Raw genomic sequence first — 20,526 nt, 5'->3', positions numbered from 1 at the left:
AGAGAGCCAAGCTCTGTGGAGGTGACATCCCTAAGATATGAACATGGTTAAATCATGATTTTTAGATGCTGTTAAATCACTGTTACGTCCACAGCCTTTTTCCTGTTCCTCCCTGTAACCTCTAGTTCTGACCACCTTGGGGTAGTTCTGACTTACATGTGAATAGCTATCTTCCTCCATACCAAATCCTAAATACTTTGAGTGGTAACGGTAATATAAGGGGGTTTCTCATCGGTAGGACTAAGTCTGCATTTTCTGCTAGGGAGGGAGATAAAAACACATCCTCTATGAGAGTATGCTTCTTTCCAGAGCAGTTAATGCTCTGAGAAAATGTGTTTGTGTGCTGCGGTCAGATAAGTTTTCATGTATTAGTATACTTAGGTAAATATAGCAGAATGCTTACTTAAATAGAGGTGAAAACCCCAGTAGTTAGCAAACAGCAGTATTCCAACTGAGTAAGACCGAAAGCAGACGAGTGCCTGGGGAGAATGCAGAAGTTTAGTACAGTGCTGCTGGAGAAGCTCTTTTGAAATCTTTTCCAGGTTAAGACCAGAGGGTATTTTTGTTTTAGCTTATCTTTCCAAATAAAGGCTAAGAGGCTATGGGGATCTGGACAGGCAACTAGAGCCTTTTCTCTGAACTTGCTAGTGATTTTCTCCAGGTCCTTCAGACCCCCTTTTCTCTCCCCACTGCTCAGTACCTTTCTTGAACCCCATGTGTTAGCACACGTACTTCTACTAGGCAGTGATCTAAATACCTGGGGTGATCAGGATTCCAGCTGAAAGAAACCGCTTTCCGTGGGACTTGTGAATGCATGATGCCCGAGACCCTTGGGTTGCTGGGTTCCCACCAAGGCAGGTCCAATTACCTGGAGTGAGGGCGTCCTGTGTTCCCCACGAGAGTGCTCCTGAGCTGCTACAGCCCTGCCCAGGGCTGCCTGCCTTGACCAGGCTGCATTTGCTCACTGCCTTGTTTGCTTTCCCTGTTTATTCTCTGGAGTTGCTTGATTGCGTTAGTTTATAAACAGATATGGCTAGATATCAGAATGAACAGCACTTCAACTTGGCTGCTCGCTCAAAGCTACAGCTCAGGTTGTTTCTAGCAACAGAGGTGAAATCTTTTTGCTCTGAAATGGAACTGGAACCTGCTGTGCATAGGATGCAAAAATGTACTGGAGATTTGGATAAGCTCAAAATGGAGGTATTTGATTGGCAAAGGAAGAACGACCTACGGGTATAATGAGAGAATAAAGAGTCTAATTCTGAGAACCTCCTGTAAACTAACAAAATCCCTGTAAATTAATGACAGATGAAAGGGGTTTTGTTTTAGGATGTAGCCATTTTTGTGTACACAAGCTTGTTATTTGCCCTCAGGTTTATGTATTGAATACATAGAGATGCCAATTAGCATTTATATTTCATGTAAGACATTAAGAAAAACTTACATGAGTACTATTTGAATGAAGTAAATATTCTTCCTAGATAGAATCCACTGACTACACTTAGCACTTGCTCTCTTGGCTGTGGTGAAGACTAGTGGTGAAGTTCAAAACCTGCCAGTTTGCTTTATGTGGTGTTTCTGTGGGACAGATACCCAGTTCAGTGAGAGGCGGGCTTGGTAATTCCGTGCTGTCTGTGAAGTCACCACTTCGTGGTCAGCTGAGTATCTGAGAGTGGCTGAGTGAACGTGCAATTAAAAGATGTTCACGAGTGAATAGCTGAGGGGCTAAAAGCAAATGATGTCTTTTTTTTTTTTTTTTGACATTTCGTATATTTTAGGAAGAATGTCCCTGTTGAACTTGCTCTGTCATTGTGTTTCCCTCAGATAGCAAGCACTAGCTCGGTGGAGTCAATGCCAGGAGCAGATGGCGGTGGTGCATTTGGAGGGGTAAGTAACTCGAAGCTAATACTTGTGGTAGAGCAGGGTGGTTTATGTTCCTTTTGTAGCAGGAAAGAATCAGAGGTACTTCAGTACCTCAGTTTATGTTCTGCTGTCTGTTGCTGCAGCTGTGCTGTCCTGAACTTCTTGTCTGGGTTAGAGCCCCAGCTGCTTGCAGGGTTTGCACCACCAGTGTCTGTAAATCCTTCTCCAGGGATGTGCTGCACGAATGGTGAACCTAGATCGAGGGAAGTTGATTGCTACCTTTGTAGGGTTCTGGTGTGTTTTTCAAATTCTGATAAGGAGCTGTACTGAAGGCTTGTGTGGAGGAGAGCAAAGGGAGACAAGTAAACCTGACTGGTTAGTATTGTCCTATTATGTAACTCAGAATCTGTACTCCAGAACCAAATTATAGTGTGATTTTTTTTGTGTTTCTGCCAGTAGAGAGAAGGAATTAGTGCTTTCATATGTCTCTGGCCTTCCAGTGATTTGCTGCTGCAGAGGCAAAATATACTGTGAAAAAAAAATTTCATTTTGCTCTTACAACATCTGTGATTGCTGCTGAGTCAAACCAGCACTGCCTCAAAAAGAGGATTTAAGTCCTTAATAAGGTCTTTTTTTTTTTTTTTAAATATTCGCATTTCTTCCTTGTGAAATATCATCTGAGAATAACAGATTTTCAGGAAATGTCTTAGGTTCAGCTGAGTTTACAAAAAGCAAACAAATGAAAAAAACAACTGATGAGATACTCTAGGATATTACGTATTAGCTTGGAGCCACTTTAGATGCTCTACCAAACCTCTCTCCAAGACTGTGACCTACTGGCAGAATTTAGGAAGTATCAATGAAACTCTGTTAAACAAGCCAGCAACCTGACCTGTACTAACAAGAGTTTATTAAAAATAAGTGTTTATAATTAGTGTATTCATTACTATTTATTGTTTGTTCACACTTCCTGTTTTCCCTAAGCAATTTTTATTTATTTATAGTTGGTTTCATGCTTAGTGGCCCTGTTCCTTGAGTTGCAGATGCTATAGCAAGGTAGCTACTTAACGGAAAAAAATGGTTTAAAAAGTATTTAAAAACAAGCACATAAAAATTTCTGTTGCTCTTAAGTTTCTTACAGGAAACAAGTTTTAGTTGTAAGCTAGACAACATATATTTAGATCCTTCTAGCTGATTATAGGTATTTGTGCCAATGATTTGCATAGCACATCATTAAGTATTTTTTTGTTGTGCATTTACAGAAAAATTTAATTACTGAAATAAAGATAAAAATTGAGTTAAACAAAAATTCAGAAGTTAAAAAAATAAAATTGAATTGAGTAGTGTTGATTTGGGGATCTAATTCTGCTGTTTTGTAGCAAATAGATAACATCAGCATGAGCAATGAGTTCAGATGTTAGTTGCAGCTTTAGAAAAATATTAATTTTTAATGATGGCGTCCTTTTAATAATATCTCAGTGAGAGCATGAGCAAGTACACTCCTTACTTAACAGCTTCCACATGCAAACCACTTGGTGGTAGTGGTGGTCAGCAAACTGCTATCTCCTTCCTGTGGTTCTGCTGAGTGTACTGAACAATCTGCTGGGATTTTCTCTTAGTGTTACATTAACGAGACAATAAAAACAGTGCAGGAAGTATAATCTGCTTGTTGCACAATATTGTGGTAACTGTTTGCTGCGGTGCACTGCTAGCACAGCTCATATGGCTTCGTATGAAACTAAATGAGAAAAGTACAACCCTTTGGAAGGTTGGTCTTGCATGTAGCGACATTGGTATATAGGGAAACACTAAACACTTCTGTTGCATTGCAAAGTCTGAAATACAGTATATAACTGAATTTCTCATATATATATGTTCAGCAGTTCCAGAAGAACCTGTTTATGGTCTGCCCCACTGTGGGTGTCTGCAAATAAGTAACTTGTAACTGGAAAATACTCAGCTGCATGAGCATATATAAAAAGAAAAAGATCTGAAATAGCACTGGTGTTTGTGTATCTGCCTGTGTATATATTGTCTGTACAGTTTTGAGGCTAGCTATTGGCCTAAACAAATTTGAATACATAGTGAGTAATAAATAACAGAAAAAGAATCTGCTGAGCCTGTTGTGTTTCTTGCTGTTCCTGTGAACTCTTTGGTGTTTCTTCCCTACTTGCCCACATCACGCTCATGATGTGCTGTCTGTTTCCCTAAGCAGTCCAGCCACAGGCCTTGACCTTGCAAGCATTTAGCCCTAGGCATGAGTTGTTCGTGGCACTGGAGTATATGTTGTGTTCTCACCAGAATTTTAAAGTTAGAGGAAAACATTTATTAAGATTTAGAGCTTGATGCAGCTGTAGAGTAAAAGCAAATTAGTGCTCAGAACAGCCCAGTCTGAAAGAGGCTGTTTTAGATCCTGGCTCCGAACAGATTTCATACATGTGTTTTTTCTACCAACTTCAAACCAGGACTAGGTAACACAAGGCAGATGAGAAGTGTGACAATTATTCAAGTACGTTAGTATCAAGATATGCCAGTTGAGGCTAGGGCAGCTTTGTATGAGCTTCCCTCTCAACACACATCAGCAGTAGATAATGTGGCTTGAGTAATAAAGGACAGACACAGTTGCAAAGTGACTGTCTATTGTTGAGCAGGGTTTGTGAATTACAATGCATTTCCTTTTTTTCTACAAAAACTTCTCTGTTCAGAAGGTATATAGTGGCAGGACGTGGCAGTGTCAACTTCCTGAGCCATCACTGGGTGGGATGGCTGGACTGCCTGTTCAGCAAAGCCCATGCATTTCACAGGAATCTTTCTTCTTTCCCAGTGTCAGCAGTTGAATAACATAATATGTTATTCAACTTTTCTTTCTTTCTTCTAGAATTGCTTATTACAATTTGCCAAATTGTAAAGAAAATATGTTTTCATTTTTTATTATCTTTCCTGCAGCTGCAATAGCAGTGGTTCAAACTCTTCTATTCTTACGGCATTGTCATAATGTTGAGAAATGTTAGGAAACATTGTGGTATTTATCAAACACTTAGAGAGCTCTTCATACGGGGCATTTTTTTTTTGATTAGTGAAATTAACATTAAAAGCTTGCTGTGTGTCATAGCATGAGTCAAAATATAACTGTCTAAAATAAAAGCTCATTGTGTAACTGTCATAATGTAAATCAAGCCTAATATAATAGCTTCTCAGCTTTCTTTCCTTTGTCAGATACATGGGTCATGTATTTCTGCAAGTGAACACTGTCCAGACTGCTCCGCAGTAATGAGGCAGTCAAATACAAGGTCCCTGAGAGGAAGTATTCAACTTGAGTCTTATCTGTGTTAGAGACACATGCATGGGTGTGCTGATGGGTATTCCTGCTGAATAAAACAAACAGATTTACACATAAAGCAGTCCTCAGTTCATACTAGAGGAGCTTCAGCATTTTTACTTTGCAGGCATGTGAAGGTATCCATCAAAAGCCAAAAACTGATTTTTGTTTATAGTTCTTCACTATTATCTTCCAATGCCAGCTTACAAGCTTAAATGGTGCCTTCATTTATGCTCTTGCAGTTCCAATAACAGGAGTGAAATTGTTGTGAACATAAGAATCGAAAGACTGCTTATTCTATATTCAAATTTCTCTTGTAAGAAGAGGAAAAAAAATAAGGTTGGCCAGTGGTGCAGTGCTCTAATCTGACAACTGAATGGGAATCCACCCCTGGTCAGTGGAAGGAAACACAGTTTGGTTGAAAAATTAAATAGCTTTATCATCAAAATCAGAGTAAGACATGGATTAGTAGTTAACAGATGTGATACAAGCAGAAAGCCTTACTTTGTAGGTTGCTGTTGATCAGTAAAAGTAGATGAAGTTGCCCTAATTGCTTCCCTTACTTGGAGACATCTAATGAAGTCTGAAGGGAATGTTTTTGCCAGTGATTCATCCAAGGCATTGTTCAGTTGCCGTAATTCAATGTTGTACTGGTTACATCTGGTTCTTTTACAAGAAAAGTGAAATACTTCCCTCTGCTTGTGTGTGTGGGAGGACTTGGATTTGCAAGCATTTTGTTCTGCTGAACAATTCTATGATTCTATGAATTAATACGTATGTATGAATATGGGGGCCGTGTGATTTTCCTGAATGAACAGTCCCGTGTGGCTGTGCTTCACCAAGCTGAACTGCAAAACATCCTATGTAGCCGTGTAAAAGTTCGAGATGTTGCTATTGCAGCTGTAGAAAAGATAGTAAAAATGAAAACATCCAATCCAATTAGAAGTAATTAGTTGCGGTTTCATTGTGTAATGCTATTACAAGCCAGGGTGGTTTCAATAGCTCTGCAGAAAGATACTGTGCTGTCCTCTGTACCCGGGGAACATCAGGGCAGAGTCCAAGGGGCTGGAAGATGTAGGAGTGGTGCCAGCAGTAAGGCCTCCAGGCCTGTCTCCATCTCCCCATCCTTCAGAAAGAATAATTTAAAGTCAAGAGAAGGGGAATCAGTGATATGCAGAATGGAGAATGTGATGCTTGGGGGATACTTGGGGATGAGGGAAAGGCAAAGGTGAAGAGGAATGAAAGAAATAGAGGGGTTGGACTGAAGGAAGCGGAAGACGACTCAGTTTTCTCCTGGCTGGAAGCTTTCCAGCAGTCATCTGGGAAAAGGAGGGAAGGTGACTGAGAGCATGCGGGTGGAATATGGAGCGCTGAAGGAAGGGTGTGCAGCAGTCAGCTCGTGGGTCCCTGCAACTTGGTTTCGTCATCATGCTTCTGGCTTGCAAGACTTTTCTCTGGGATGTGGCTGCACTTTCTCAACCACCCCTTATTTTCAAGACCACAGTCTATTTTCTCCCTACTAAAGTGCCCCTGAGACACGAAACGAAGCTCCTGCCCTCACCTTTCTGTTTTGGTGGAACTGAATTCTCTGGGCTTGCAGTGCTGGTGGCTTTGGTCAGGCTACACCGCTGCACTGTGCAGTGACTGGTACAGCTTATAAAATCTGGCTTTTGAATTGTCTTTGAAATATGTATTAGTGACTTTTGCAGGTGAATTGTAACCCCTAAGGTGAGATCTTAAGGAAAATTACAGGATTTCTGGTAGCACTTGCCTGGAGATCCATGGGCAGCCTCTGCTAATTGTAATTGCGGCTGCCTCTCCTCCCACCCCATGTGCCTGCATCCTTGTGTTAAATAAAGACTTGGAGGAAGGGGAAATTTGTTGAACCAATTTTCTCTCTCAAGTGGACTTTGTGACTTACTGTGCATGCCTCGAAGGGAAGGGATGGTTGTCAGCGAGTCCATAGAGGTATGTAACCTAAAATGGGCTTAATCTTCACCTGACTTTCAGATTTATTTTATTTTTTTAAAATTAGAGGAAATGTTTCCATTCCGGTAGTTTGTGTCAAGCACACGAAAATGGAGGGAGTTTTCAGACCTGTTCTCATGAAAGAGCTGTACCAGAGCATGGCGCAGCACCTCTGTTGGGCTTGGATCTCCCTGCAGATGCTGTCAGGCTGTGGGTTCCAAAGGCTTGCTTCAGGGAGCTGCTGTGCCCTTCCGTGTAGCTGTCCTGGCTAGGAAGGAGAAATGGTATTTATTTATTAAACAAAACAACAACTACAGGGGCTCACTTGAAGGTATAGAGAAAGCTGTATTTTTATGACCTGTACATTGACACGTGGATGATCTTCAGTTTATCAAAAAAATTATACATTTGGATTTATTTACTCATACCTAGTGACTTTATGTACCGGCTTAGGTGCAGAGCTAAAGAGGTGAGTCTTGGCTCTCCAGACAGCTGAGAGTCCTTGCAGAGAGCAGTTAATAGCAGGCCCCTGGTGCAGGTGTCCCTTTTTTCCTTAATGGGTTTGTTTCTTTGTGGGCTGGGAGGGAGCCTGAGGAAACTCCTAAATTAAGTAAGCCATTTGAAATGGGGGTGGTGCAAAAAGTCTTGTACCAGCACTGTTCACTTCTGCAGTCAAGCTGCTTTTCCCAGATCTTTCTACATGGGAACAGAAGTTTTCAGTGCACTCACAAGGTCAGCAGCATTTACCTTAACCAAATCACATTGCACCAGGGAGGAAGAGGTGAGTTCCAGAAGGAAAGCTCTTCTTGGAAAGCCCACGTTGTCATGTCCCATTGCTCCTGATCAATGGACTGTGAGATGGAGTAGCTCAGTGGCTGTAAGGACACACACGGGCAAAGAGGGACCTGGAGAATTAATTCTAACGATCAGAAACCACATAATGCCACACCAGAAACACCCGATGGCTGAAACTGCACTTCCATTCTAACCTTAGGACATCAGCAGAGTTAACATGAATTCTTTTCTAAAATGATTTGAATGGCGTGAAACCCAAAGGTGGTCTTTGCTTTGTCAATGAGAGCTCTAGGAATTGTTTTGAGATTTTTTCTTTTTAATCACATATGTGTACTTCTCATTTCAGAGTGATCCCTGTAGGAAATCTTCCAAATCCAAGCGAGACAAGGAGAAGCAGGCTTGCAAGAGCTGCAGTGAAAGCTTCAACTCTATCACTAAACGACGGCACCACTGCAAGCAGTGCGGGGCGGTAAGTTTCAGAATGCATTGAGGCTTTTAGTTTCTTTTGCAGAGAGCATTGAAGAGAATTTTTATTTTTTCAGTGCAGGAACTAAAAGATGTTTGTGGCAGATCATTGACAGAGCAGATCTTTCCAGTTACTTTATCCCTGGGGTACCCAGGAAAAAAAGGGCAAATATCTGGTGCTGTTTTCAAGTGGCCTAGTCTGTGCTGTTTTACGGACATGTACTGCATCAGTGGTTAAAAGTCAGTGGTGCATTCCCCGGAGACATGCATGTATTTGGAGTGGGGTTGTCCACCATATTCTCTTTACAGAAACAAAATGACCTTCCAATGGCCCTGCTTCGTACTAGTTCTTCCTAGGATGAACAGCTGAACATACAATATTAAAGATGGATGGTCTCTTCTTTCCCTAAAGCAGAACTATTAAGAGTTGTTTCTTCCAAAGAGGTATCCTTGTGCTTGAAAAAATTAGTCCTGGAGAATCAGGACCAGCTTACAAAAGACATTTAGCCACCTTTTCTCAGTGCCATTGACTGACAGTTTAATTCTCAGATTTGTCCGAAAATGGCAGCCATAGCCAAGATGAGATTGATTTCTGTAATACAACTTGAAACCTTCCTTCTGTGACTTGAGTTTCATGGTTCAGTGTTTCCCATGTAACTAGTAGAGAATAATGTTATTTAAATGCCATTATTTATTCGGGAAGTGGAGATAAATTTTCCAATCTCACTGAAAGGAGATCTAAGTGCACTGTTAAGATGTTCAAAAAACTCAGTCTCAGCAATCGAAATAAAATTACCCTGGAGTAATTTTTTCTTAAAAATAATTGTTAAAATCATGCAATGTTTCTGAATGTTTAAAAATGTTCCGCTGTAAAGCTGAGTATAATTAAAGAAATGAAATAACAATTTGTCCCTATGGACAGAGAGATAGTAAGAATTACATTATTAATAATGTATTTTTAAACAGTTGTTGGTTATGCAATATTTTCTGATGTGGCAATAGCATACAAATGAAAGAAGTCGATAGTCTTTTCTTAAGGCAATTTATGTTTCTAAAATGCCAGCTTGCTTTTGTTTATATAACTGGGCAGAGCAGTACTTCGCTTAACACTTACCGAATTAAGGCAGTTACCTTCATACAGTAATTAATGTCTTGCAGTGAAGCATACAGTAACATATACTTGTAACCGAAGGGCATTTGTGGTGTATTATTATACAGCAAATTTTGAATAGATGCTGAATCCATCCGACTGCCCCTGTATTGCACCCTAGGGGACAGTTTGTGTCCTTGGAGCAGCTGTGCAACAGCAAGTGCTTGAGTCAGATTCTAAGTGTGGAAGCAGATTCCAGAGCTGCAGATCCATCGCTCTTCACAGGCACTGGTGTCATGGGACTGATGTTTCCTTGGATGCTGTTGGAATCTAAAGCTGTTAATTTAGCATCAGACAAATAATTTTTAATGGATAGTATATTGGACTACGTTCTTAAAATAGTTGATGGTTTTGGATGCCTCGGTTCTTTCAGGTTAAACTACCTGACTAATGAGGAAGTGTCAGCCACCTTTACTCCAAAAAGCAGTCCTTTCTAGACCATCTTACGGTCTGACATTGAAAAACACTGCTTTGTAAACCAAACCCATTATGACTCATAAAGTTAATTATAAAGTACTTCCCATTAGGCATTTGCTTTCTTTATTAAGTATTTTGGTACACAGCATGGGATCAGTTATAATGTTAATTCTTAATGAAGGTAAATAAAGTAAATATTAGATTGGTCACTTTATCTTATGTTTACAATAGTTTTCAGGATTTTACTTCAATAACATCCATTCTGCAATTCACTTTTATTTGGAATATGAATAAGAAATATTATGTTTTAACAATGCACCATCTTTCTGATACAGGTGATCTGCGCAAAATGCTCAGAGTTCAAACCGCTTGCAGATAATAGCCGTCATAATCGAGTGTGTAAAGAGTGTTTTCTGCAGCTACCAGCAAGCCCATGCAGCCCTGGAGTGGAACCAGTAGGAGAACAAAAGAAAAGACAAGCTGCAGAGGTACGGTATTTACTTAGAAACTTTTGGTGTGCTAGCTGCCCTTGCAAGTCTATTACCATTACTACTATTATTAATATTATTATTTAAATGCTTTTATTTTTAAAATAAACTGTCTGGTTATCTTTTTTTTCCCATGATGATATATGATCCTCTAGCTTGTAACTTGTATTGAGTGTGCGTGTAAACTGAATTCTGTTCATGATTGGGAGGATTCATCCTAGGATGTTTATCATACACAGATGCATATGGGCTTTGCAGCTAAGCTTCAGCGTTCAAAGTAGTCAAAAATAGGAAGAACTTCTGGACACTTTTCATTACGATGTGTTTCCAACCTTGAGTTGTTCACATGAACTGTTGGCAAAACAAGATTTTGTTTTTAACTCATATAGAAGATAGTTTTACATTCCTGCCAAAATATCATTGGAACTAGTCTTTCTTACCTGGTCGTGCAAAAACATGGGATCCTTCTGAAAGACTATCAGGATTCACCAAAACAGTCTCAACCCATGCAGACTGTTTTCTCCAAGATGCAACTTCTACAAATTATGCTGTGTAAGCTACTGCTTCACAAGTGCTACAGATGTCACCAAGCTTTATACCATGATAGCAGCATAACTTACCCTTATTTTTACGAGAACAAGGAACTTACTGGCAAACTCATTCGTTTTATCCTCACCCACAACAACTGAACCTTCTCTTACCAATGCTTTTTTTAGACTACAGGCAGAGCTCTGAGTACCATTACATGACACGCTTTTCCTGGGCTATCTTGAGGAAAAGGCTTTTATTTATTTCACCTGTGAAATACAGCCAGAAATCGCTGCATGCGTAAAAGAGGCCATTGATTTCAATTGAAAGTGGACCCACAGAGTTTTATCTTCTTGAGCCATATCAGATTCTGGAAGGAGCCACTAAAACGCCAAGAGAACTTAACATCATTGTGAACCATCCTTCCCCCTGATATGCTGACACATACTGTCCTGCTTTGAACACTGCATAGAAAATCAGTGAACTGTTCCAACCTATACTGAAAAACACCTAACTCTGAAAAATCTTTCTGGAAGCAACCCCTCATAGCCTCCAGACTGCCTTCCAGCCTTGTTCGACTTCCTCAAGAGAAACAAACTACATGGAAAAGAGCGAGACTCTGCGCAAGAAATATAAACCTGCCAGTGCATGTCCAGAACTCCTGCAATAAATGTTTCCTCAAATAAAGCTTTCTTGGCCCTTCTCCTTGGGCTTCCCAGAATGTCATATTTATTTCCAGGCTACTAAATGTCCTGGAAGTTGCCACAGTGGTAAAAACTACACTAGCACTGTTTGCCAAAGTGAATTCTGCTGCTCCAGTGCTTTGTCAGCTTTGTACCCCACAAAATATCAAGAATCTCAGAAATACAAACTGGAATAAAGCTACAAATGTGCATTGCTCTTCCGTAAAATAATGTGTCCACAAAGCATGGTGAAGATGCTGGATCCAGAGCTTCGTACCATCAAAAACTTTGTGTATACAATACAGCTATGCCTGTAGGTGAAGAGCACTTAATGTGCCTCAGGATAGTCTGTGGTATCTCACTATATAAACTTTCTAGCACTGTTTCAGTGGTGCTGTTTGCCAGTAAAGTGAAAACCTACATCTACTTAGCAGAGAGCTCTGTTAATCTGAAAAGCCAAAAAGCAAACCAGTGAAATGTGACCTATGGCTCTACTTCAGAAAGCAGATTACAGCAGAAAGCTGTAAAAACCAAAGGAAAAAAGAGTATTTCTTCCCTTGTATTCTCAGGCTTCTAGCCTTGTGCTAAATCTTCAGAGGATCAGGTAAAATGCAAGAAAGTAGGTATATAAAAAAAAGAAAGATCAGAGCCAGTCTTCTTCTTTCCCTCCTCTTTACATCAAACTTTCATAAGGAGCTTAATAGCAGCTGAGGAGACTGCCACTTTTCAAAAGTTATTAGCAGAAATCCCCAGGAGACTTCTGTGTAAAGTCTAATGTGAACAGGAATTTTCTTTTTCTTTGCTTTCTATTGAAAGACAAAATTTATTCCACCTTTTTTTGCCATAGGGCTCTCTGATTTGGCTTATGTCTCTGCAGCCATGCACAAGTGTCTGTTAATACCAGTACTGCAAAGATGTGAGTGACAGAAGCACAAGTATTTGCATACTGCTTCACTTTTCAGTCTTGCCTGCTCAATTTTTATTCCAAATTCCAGACATTTCCCCTGTCTATCCTGCAATATTAAACTAAAGCAGGCACAGAGCACTTGGTACAGTGCTTCAGAAAGAATGAATTAAATACATTGATGACAAAGTAAGGCTAAAATGTAGAGGGGTACCGCTTGCTCTCTCCTTTTCCCAAATTCTTGCTTAAGGCATGCCAAGTGACCACTGCTGGCTGTGCAGTGGGTTCCAGAAGTGGTCTTGTGGAAGACTGGTACTCTGCGGGGCAGGTTCTGGGCAATAATTGTTTCTCTGTGTCCAGGCTCGTGTTCCTTTCCCACTGATGTTAGAGCTGTATTCCACACAGACTTGCAGCAGTAGCATCCCTGTACATACATGAGGCTTTCTCATGCTAAGGCACCTTTTTGATTAATTTCAAATCATCTCCCAGCCTACTTTGCTAAGCAAGAAACTAGCTGTGTCATCTTAGTTGCCATTCTCAATGTACTTTGTGGAGGTAGAATTTAACTTCCTGTCCACTGGGAACGGTAGTTCAGCATCTGTCTCTATTATGTGGAATTCTGCTGTTTCTTTATGGTATATTGTGATGACTAAACTTTTGTTTAGTCATAAGCTATCCAGCATTTGTCCTTCAGTATCTTTTAACTGTAGACAACTTAGCTGAGCTCTGTTTTGTATTTAATTCTAAATATTCTGTCCATGTAAACACGAATGGGAACAGCTCTCTCTTCTTTTTGTTTCTTCATCCAGAAGCAAAGCTTATTAGCAGCTGAAAATAGTGTCTTCAGTAGCTACCTCCAGTTCCTTGAAAAAGGGAAGACCTGGTACAAAATGTGGGTGACCATCCCCAAGACCGAACCTCTTGTTCTGTATCTTCAAGGAATTAGCCAGGTAAAGTGACGTTCATGGCGGTTATCAGACAGCAAAAAACATGTAAATTTAGCTGAGAAATAGGTCAAAGGATTTCACTTGGTCTCAACAACAAAAATCAACTCGGTATTCTGAATTTAGCACAAAGTCTCAGAGATTTCAGATTTCCTTCTTATCTATAGTTGCTGCTGATACAGTTCTGAGCAAATGTTTAAACTTACAGCTTTTTTTATTTTATTTTTTATTTATTAACAATGCAGGACAAAGCAAGGATCATTAATTTTGGTAATATTTTGTTTTCCAGAGATTTCAGACAAGTGGGTTCAAAAAGGTTTTATTACCTTTTCATTAGGGAAAGCACTTACCTGTAAAATCTACAGAGCTGCAAAGTAGCCCTAAATGTCACAATTGCTGGTTCAAGCTTATTTATTTATTTATTGTTAATTAAGACACTTCTAGTTCTGGGTTGAGGGCAGAGGAATTTGTGGAAATGTAGATGTTCTTCATCCTGAAAAAGGGGGTTGTGTTTGGCTAAAGCTTCTTGTCATACCATTGTGGTTTCATCTTTACTTGAAATAACTACTGTAGAAAGTTTTGTTTTTTTTTTTTTACTTTTTTAATTAAAAAATTAAGTGCACAGTTGAAGCTAACTAGCATTTGTGTGTGATTAAAGTCAAGTAAAGTCCAAGACAGAGATTCAAATCAGGCTTCCTTAGTCCTGAAGATGTAGAATGACGACACTTAAATGAGATCCCCCACCTCCAATTTTATACTTGACTTTTGAAATGTTTATATGCAGCTTTGTTTCATCCCCTGGATGGGGTGGAAGAGATAATGAGGGCCAAATTCAGCCTACAGTGCTGTAACTGTAATGATATGAAGCGTTTTCTTTTTATTAGCGTCAGTTCATAGGGCTGTAGCTGGGAACAGTCTGGGAAATAAATACTTCCCATGATTTTATAAAGCTATTCAAAATAAAATTTACTCTATAGCAATTATTCCGCAAGAAGTACGTGTTGTCCTCAGAACTGTGTTTTGCTTCTTGTCAGAAAGAACACCTCTGGTTTTGAACAAGTATGTGTAATGTTTTAAGCATAGTGCTCAGGAAGCTGAAAGCTAGAATTTAGAGCTCCAGACACAGCCCACTTGGCTTCATCTGGTATTCAAAGCCCTCACTGGGTAAGCTTCCAACTTATCCCATGGGCAGTGAGCTTCCTGGCTTCCCTTCTAGTCACCAGGAGATGCATGACTGAAATTACAAGTTGAAAAGGCAAGCTGCCTCAGACAAAACACTAAAACTAATGCAACAAGACCAGTTTTTAGATCTCTGTGGAGTCAGTCTAGGGAAACAAAAAAGCTTTAAAAAGTAAAGCAGAGAGAATGGCTTCACTGCAAAACTTTGCAATTGATGTGAAAATTATGCCTCAGCAAAGTGCCAGTGCAAGCCCCATATCCCATGTAAACCGAGCCAGAATGTCTTGTGGGATCTTGGAGAGCATCATATATTGATGTGAGGTCTGATGGCATGGCCAGAATCGAATGGGGTCCTGACTGCAGCAGGTATTAAGGTAAATCCGTTCTCAGACCTCTCACGTGTTTCTTGAATACATTCAGTCATCCTAATCCACAGGCAAGCTTGGGGAAGGAGGGCAAGAACGGAGGGAGGGAGGTGTAAATTCTTTGGCCTTCCTGACTCAGGAGCAACATACGTCATCTAAGAGATGGCTGGAACTAGAAGTCTCAGGAAAGCAACATATCTTATCATGGTATGACCTAGAAAGAGAATTTCTCCTAGTGCTCAGATGACTGTCTCAAGACAGCGTAAGTAATAACCCATGGGACATGAAACAGTTATTTTTAGTGCAAGCAGAATGATGCTGAATCCTCCAGGCCCCATCCTGCCAGTCATGCAAAGCCAGGGTTGAACGCTGGAGGAACTTCCTGTGCTTCAGCTGCTGTGTGCTTTGCTCCATGTCCTGCCAAATTTGATCTTGAGCTTCTTTTGGTACTATTAGTAAGATGCCATATTTTAGGGGAAGGGGTGTCTTTGACACCGGTTGTCAATTTTATGACAGTTAAATTTAGTGGTTACTGTCCTCAGCTATTTCAGATGTGAGATAAATCACCCAATAAAGCAGCAAGAAAGCATACAGGACAAGGTTAATGTGTCTTACATTCAATAACCAAGCCTGGATTTACTACCAGGAATCAACAGTTGCAGGCTGAGACCATAAACAGCAAAAATGAGTCCCTTCTTTGGGGCCTGCCATTCCCATGCTTTCTTCAATTAGCATCCAACTGAAGGAAAAAAAGTATGAAGCAAACCCAATTCTTTTATATTAACCTAATGTTCCTGTTAGTTCCACTTTACATGGAATACACTAGATTTCTTAGAAAAAGCTCTCCCAGAGCTTCCCTCCTCATGGCTGAGTGTCTGCCATCAGTTGGGAACCAGGTGCCATCAGTTGGGAACCATCTGCATATTTGAGTCGTATTTTCCCAGGTGTTTCATTTTGTACAGCAGCCTCGTGGCATCTAGCAAACCTTGAGCCTGCAGAGACGCATGGTGGCTGAGAGCACAACAGAAATGAAAAGCATGAGATAATTTGTCACGGAATTACTGTGATACAGAACTTATCTTCTGAAGGGGTTTTTAAGATATGTGAAATACTAATTTTTTCACAGATTTGTTAGTCCTAGTTGCTGAATAGCATACACAGCCCACCCGAGAGAAGCACAGGCCATTTCCTGGGAAAGCAAAACTGTTATCCTCCTTAGGAGTTGGCGGTAGCAAATCGCTCCCAGCATATAGACCATCTAAACACAGGGCTTGTCATTGCTGAACAAACAGAATATCTGCTGCAAAAGTTTTCCTTCTGGAAAGGTTTAAAAAAAGCGGGGGAGGAGGGAGCATTTCCTTGCCTTAAAAAAAAAAAAGTGTCTTTTGGGAGTAATGCTGCCAACAATGGCATTAAAGGTCTTGAAACACAGATCAAGTGAAGGATGACCCCAGGAGTTTTGTCTTTGAAGGTTGTGGGATTGTCTTTAATAGCTACCTCTTGGGAAGGAGGAATAAACCTAGCCAAATCCGGAACTCCTGATACAGTAATGGCCCTGACAGCAGTCCTCCTGTAGGCTGGGGAAGGGATTCCTGTGCAAATAGCAGTATGCCTCTCAGGCTTTAAAATAGCAAGAGCAAGAAAACTGCACTTTTGCTTTAGATGCTTGTTCCAGGAGAATGAATTCATTTCCTGAGCGTTCACAGTTTAAGTTGTGTACAAGGCTTTATGCGTGAGGATAAAATTCACAGCTTATTTAAGTATGGAAATCATACCAATCCTCAGACAGATAAAATGAGACTGAAACTCATTTGTGCAGCAGTTTGTCATGTTTATCTGAGTGGGATCGTATGAGTGTGCTTGTAAGCAAAGACCACCTCAAGCTTAAGGCTGGCTGGTTTTACGGAAATCACTCTCTTTCCCCAAATTCTACTGGAGCTTCTCATTCTGCCACTGTAAAATGTCCAACTGGCTCCAGAGCACTGACTGACTTGCACATCATTATATGCATCTTTATCTGACAGTGCACCTTTCCAGAAATTATTTCAATCCCTTCCTTTTGGATCAGGCATCTACATAGAAAGTCACAAACACATTGTATTAAGGAAAGGGAGGAAGCAAGACCAAAGACAGTCTGTTTAATTTGTGCATCTGCACATACTGGGTAGGTGTAACATGTACCATTCATTCAAACATCAGCTTGCTCTTACGCTGCACTTCTTGGCTACAAATGATACCATTTTTCACTGTCATGGGTAGCCTCTAATTTTCCATGCGGCAAGTCTTATTGTCTATATCCTAAAACCTAAATACGGGATCAGCGGAGCAGGCGTGACAGAGCTTGCATGTGCTCTTTGCATTTTGTGCCCACCAGTCCCATACTGTCTTGCTTTAGTGCTGCCGTGTATCCAGGCCTAGAGCTATTCTGTATGTGCCAGCTCTAACTGCTGCATGTGCAAGACCTCCCTGTTTGTATGGATGTGGCTGTGCTGTCAGGATCTAGAAACTTTATGATGTTTTTACACAACAAATTGCACTTAAGACAAACTGAATTCTTCAGTGTTTGATGCAAAGCTGCCATAAATCTCCTCGAATAACACTTGGTCTTCAAGCAGATGGGCCTAGCATTTTTGTGCAACAATAACAACAAACAATTAATAAATCAGGAAGCCTATATTAATTTAATAGATCACATACATACATTTTAGACTGTCTGCTTTTTTGCCCCTTTAGTTGCACAGTCTATGTTCGCATTGATGTGAGCCATTCTGAAGCTTTCATTACTTTAGTCTAAGTGTTAGAAAAGTAGATTTTTAATGGCCATTGTTCTCGGGGCTCTGACTCTCTTACAGATTTACTTGTTACACAAGTAGCTGCAGGAAGGCTCCTTACAGATGTTTGGTATGTGTCTGGTGTGGACTTCAGCCTGGGGACTCACCTTTAAAAATGCTGGCATCATTTGAAACAAGTTGCTTGCTCTCTACCTCCTTGGTCATGACACAGTCTGCCTTGTCAAAGTACACCTTTCTTTGGAGCTTAGCAGAGGAGTGCTTTTACGCTCAGGATGTGACTGTTAGGAGCTTTATTGCTCCCTACATCTGTGAGTTAATCTGGCCTTTAAAGGATGTCAGAAAATCTGAGCTTTGACTTCCCTTGACAACACTGAAAGGGATCATAAATAACCCAAGACCTTCTGAGAAGACTCACCGATTGATTTAAAATTTGAAATTCTCTTTTATTTCCAAGTCTCTTCCCTGGTAGTTGTCTTTGTGGGTCTCAGTGTCCAGCTCTGCTTATTTGTATTCTTTTAACCAAACTTATCGGTTAAAAGGCAGTTAAAAGATATTTAACCAAAATATTCCATGGGGCCCAGAGGGGCTGCATTGAGCTGTTCTCACCTGGACCTGATTGCCTGTACCCTAATACAAAGGTTTTTAGAAGAAGCAAACATGTAAAAGGTAAAAAGTTCTGTGAAAATCCCCAGTCATGTCGCTGCTGGACCTGTATTCTTGCTGCAAAAGAGAATCCATTAAATAAGAATAAAAACCTGCTAAGTCTTTTCCTTTTATTGCTTTAGGTTAAGCAGTCAGTACCTCCTCTTACCTGTTTTCTAAGCTGCAGAATTGAACCAGAAGCAGAATGCGCGTGCATTCGTGTGCTCACTTAAGTGTGTGTCTGCACAAGCATGCGTTTGTGCATGCCCCGGGTCCCCAGAGAACTGATCTGTGCTGGAGTTTGTAACAGCACTCCTCTCAGACTTGGTAGAGGTACGAAGTTATCGGTCACGGTGAGACGTGTAAACTGTTGTACCCCAACTGCTGAAACCTGGTGGGGGTAGCTGGGTGAGCAGGGATGTCAGACTGTGAGTGTAGCACAGGGTAGGTACCAGCGAGTGGCACGCAGGGAGGCACTGGTTCCCTGGGAGCTGTGGTGCAGCCGCCTGGCCTGAGGTTGATGGTGGCAAGCACGTGCCTGGTGACCATGCCGCCCGTGGGGGTAGGGCAGTGTGCCCCCGCTCCTCCTGTTTCTAATATGATTTAGTGCAGGGTGTTTACATTTGTTTTTTCTTCTTCTTTTAGGATGGACGGGGTCCACGTCCCATTCCTCTGCCTGGATACGAAGTCAGTTTTCCAGGTTCTGGTGAGAAGTTTGAAGTGAAGCACGTCTTTAAGCTTTGCCAGTCCCAGCAAACTATATATTTCAGTGCAGAAGATGAAGAACTGCAGCTGAAATGGATGGAAGTTCTCTCCAAAGCAGCCAAAGGGGAAACTGAAGATACAGCTGAAGGGCAGAGCAACGCATAGAGCAAGTTCCATTTAGTTTCTTTCATACATGCTATAAACCATCACTTGAATTTGGTATTCATGGCACTTTGGAATCTGTATGGCTTTATATTTTCATGTGTCTGCATAGGAAATTCAGTGGTTTCTCTCCTTTTATTGTACATTTCTCACGTACAGTAGTTATCTGGCATATATTATGTTAAAGGAAAAGATAGTTGTAGTTGGTGGTGGTGTTGATGCTGGTTTTAAAACAAAAGACAAGGAGAAAAGCATTAATTTTATCAAAGGCAATGGAAAACCATTGGTCTCTTGTTTTTCTAAATGTATATTTTCCAGTCTTTTTGATTGCTGTTCAGTGCAGGATGTGTATAGTCTGTGATTAGTTCTATAAATGCTGCCTTTTAAGTTAAATGTTGTAAAGGCTTGTGCTGGCCACTGACATTCCGTTCTCTGTCCTTTCCCTCCTGGTAAAAAGGTCTTTGTGAAGTGTGAGCAATGTACTGAATATTTTCTTTGGCTAAAACTTTGTCTCTGCTATTTTGAGATGACCTGTTCACAAGACAAATACTGTAGAAGGGACTTCTAAAAATGACTGCAAACCGTGCAGGAAAGAACATTAAGAAGCCTCATTGATTTTAAGCATTTATAATATTGTTTTGTTTTCTTTTGAAACCAATACCTTCCTTACTTCTATTTGAACCCATTTTAATGTAAGTGAACAAATGTTTTATACTGCCAACTGGGAAATGATCAATAAACAAGAACATTTTTAGTACACACAGTACAAAAAGGTGACTTTTTTGTTGTTGTACTGGTTAATTTAAAAGAGACCTAGGATTTATTTATATAGTTTGTAAATAATGTTTCATAAGTATTTTAAGAATTTTTAAAAGATCTGAGCTAATTAACAGGATTTAGTGCATAGAATGAGATATTTGTATGAACTGAATTTGTAATTTAATTTTCCTGTTCACCTGTATTTGTCTAATTTTCAAACTTAAGTGCTTATCTATTTAAATAAAAAATCATGCAGTTAACTCCTGAGCCAGATCTCCAAGGCACAGCAAGCTCTAGGTCAACATTTAATACAGGTTTGAAAAAAAAAAAAAGAAAAGAAAAAGAAAAAAAAAAAAGGAATGTCTGTTCCTAGTGGTAGCAAGCATGTAGTTCCGATA

General features: G+C 40.3%; 1 protein-coding gene across 5 annotated transcripts in view; it reads left to right on the top strand.

Annotated features, from left to right (window-relative positions):
- Window positions 1-20,141, top strand: part of FGD3 (FYVE, RhoGEF and PH domain containing 3) — a 111,909-nt gene extending 91,768 nt beyond the window's left edge. For all 5 annotated transcript variants that reach the window (XM_035558187.2, XM_035558190.2, XM_035558192.2 and 2 more), the window contains 5 exons: window positions 1,825-1,887; window positions 8,292-8,414; window positions 10,313-10,465; window positions 13,390-13,530; window positions 19,148-20,141. In XM_035558187.2, coding sequence (XP_035414080.1) covers window positions 1,825-1,887; window positions 8,292-8,414; window positions 10,313-10,465; window positions 13,390-13,530; window positions 19,148-19,372 — 705 coding nt within the window. In that variant the 3' untranslated portion in view covers window positions 19,373-20,141. The remainder of the gene's footprint in view (window positions 1-1,824; window positions 1,888-8,291; window positions 8,415-10,312; window positions 10,466-13,389; window positions 13,531-19,147) is intronic.
- The last annotated feature ends 385 nt before the right edge of the window (window positions 20,142-20,526 follow it).

This window comes from Cygnus atratus, chromosome 10 (assembly GCF_013377495.2).
Source record: "Cygnus atratus isolate AKBS03 ecotype Queensland, Australia chromosome 10, CAtr_DNAZoo_HiC_assembly, whole genome shotgun sequence".
Taxonomy (NCBI): domain Eukaryota; kingdom Metazoa; phylum Chordata; class Aves; order Anseriformes; family Anatidae; genus Cygnus; species Cygnus atratus.
This window is presented reverse-complemented; position numbering and strand designations above follow the sequence as displayed.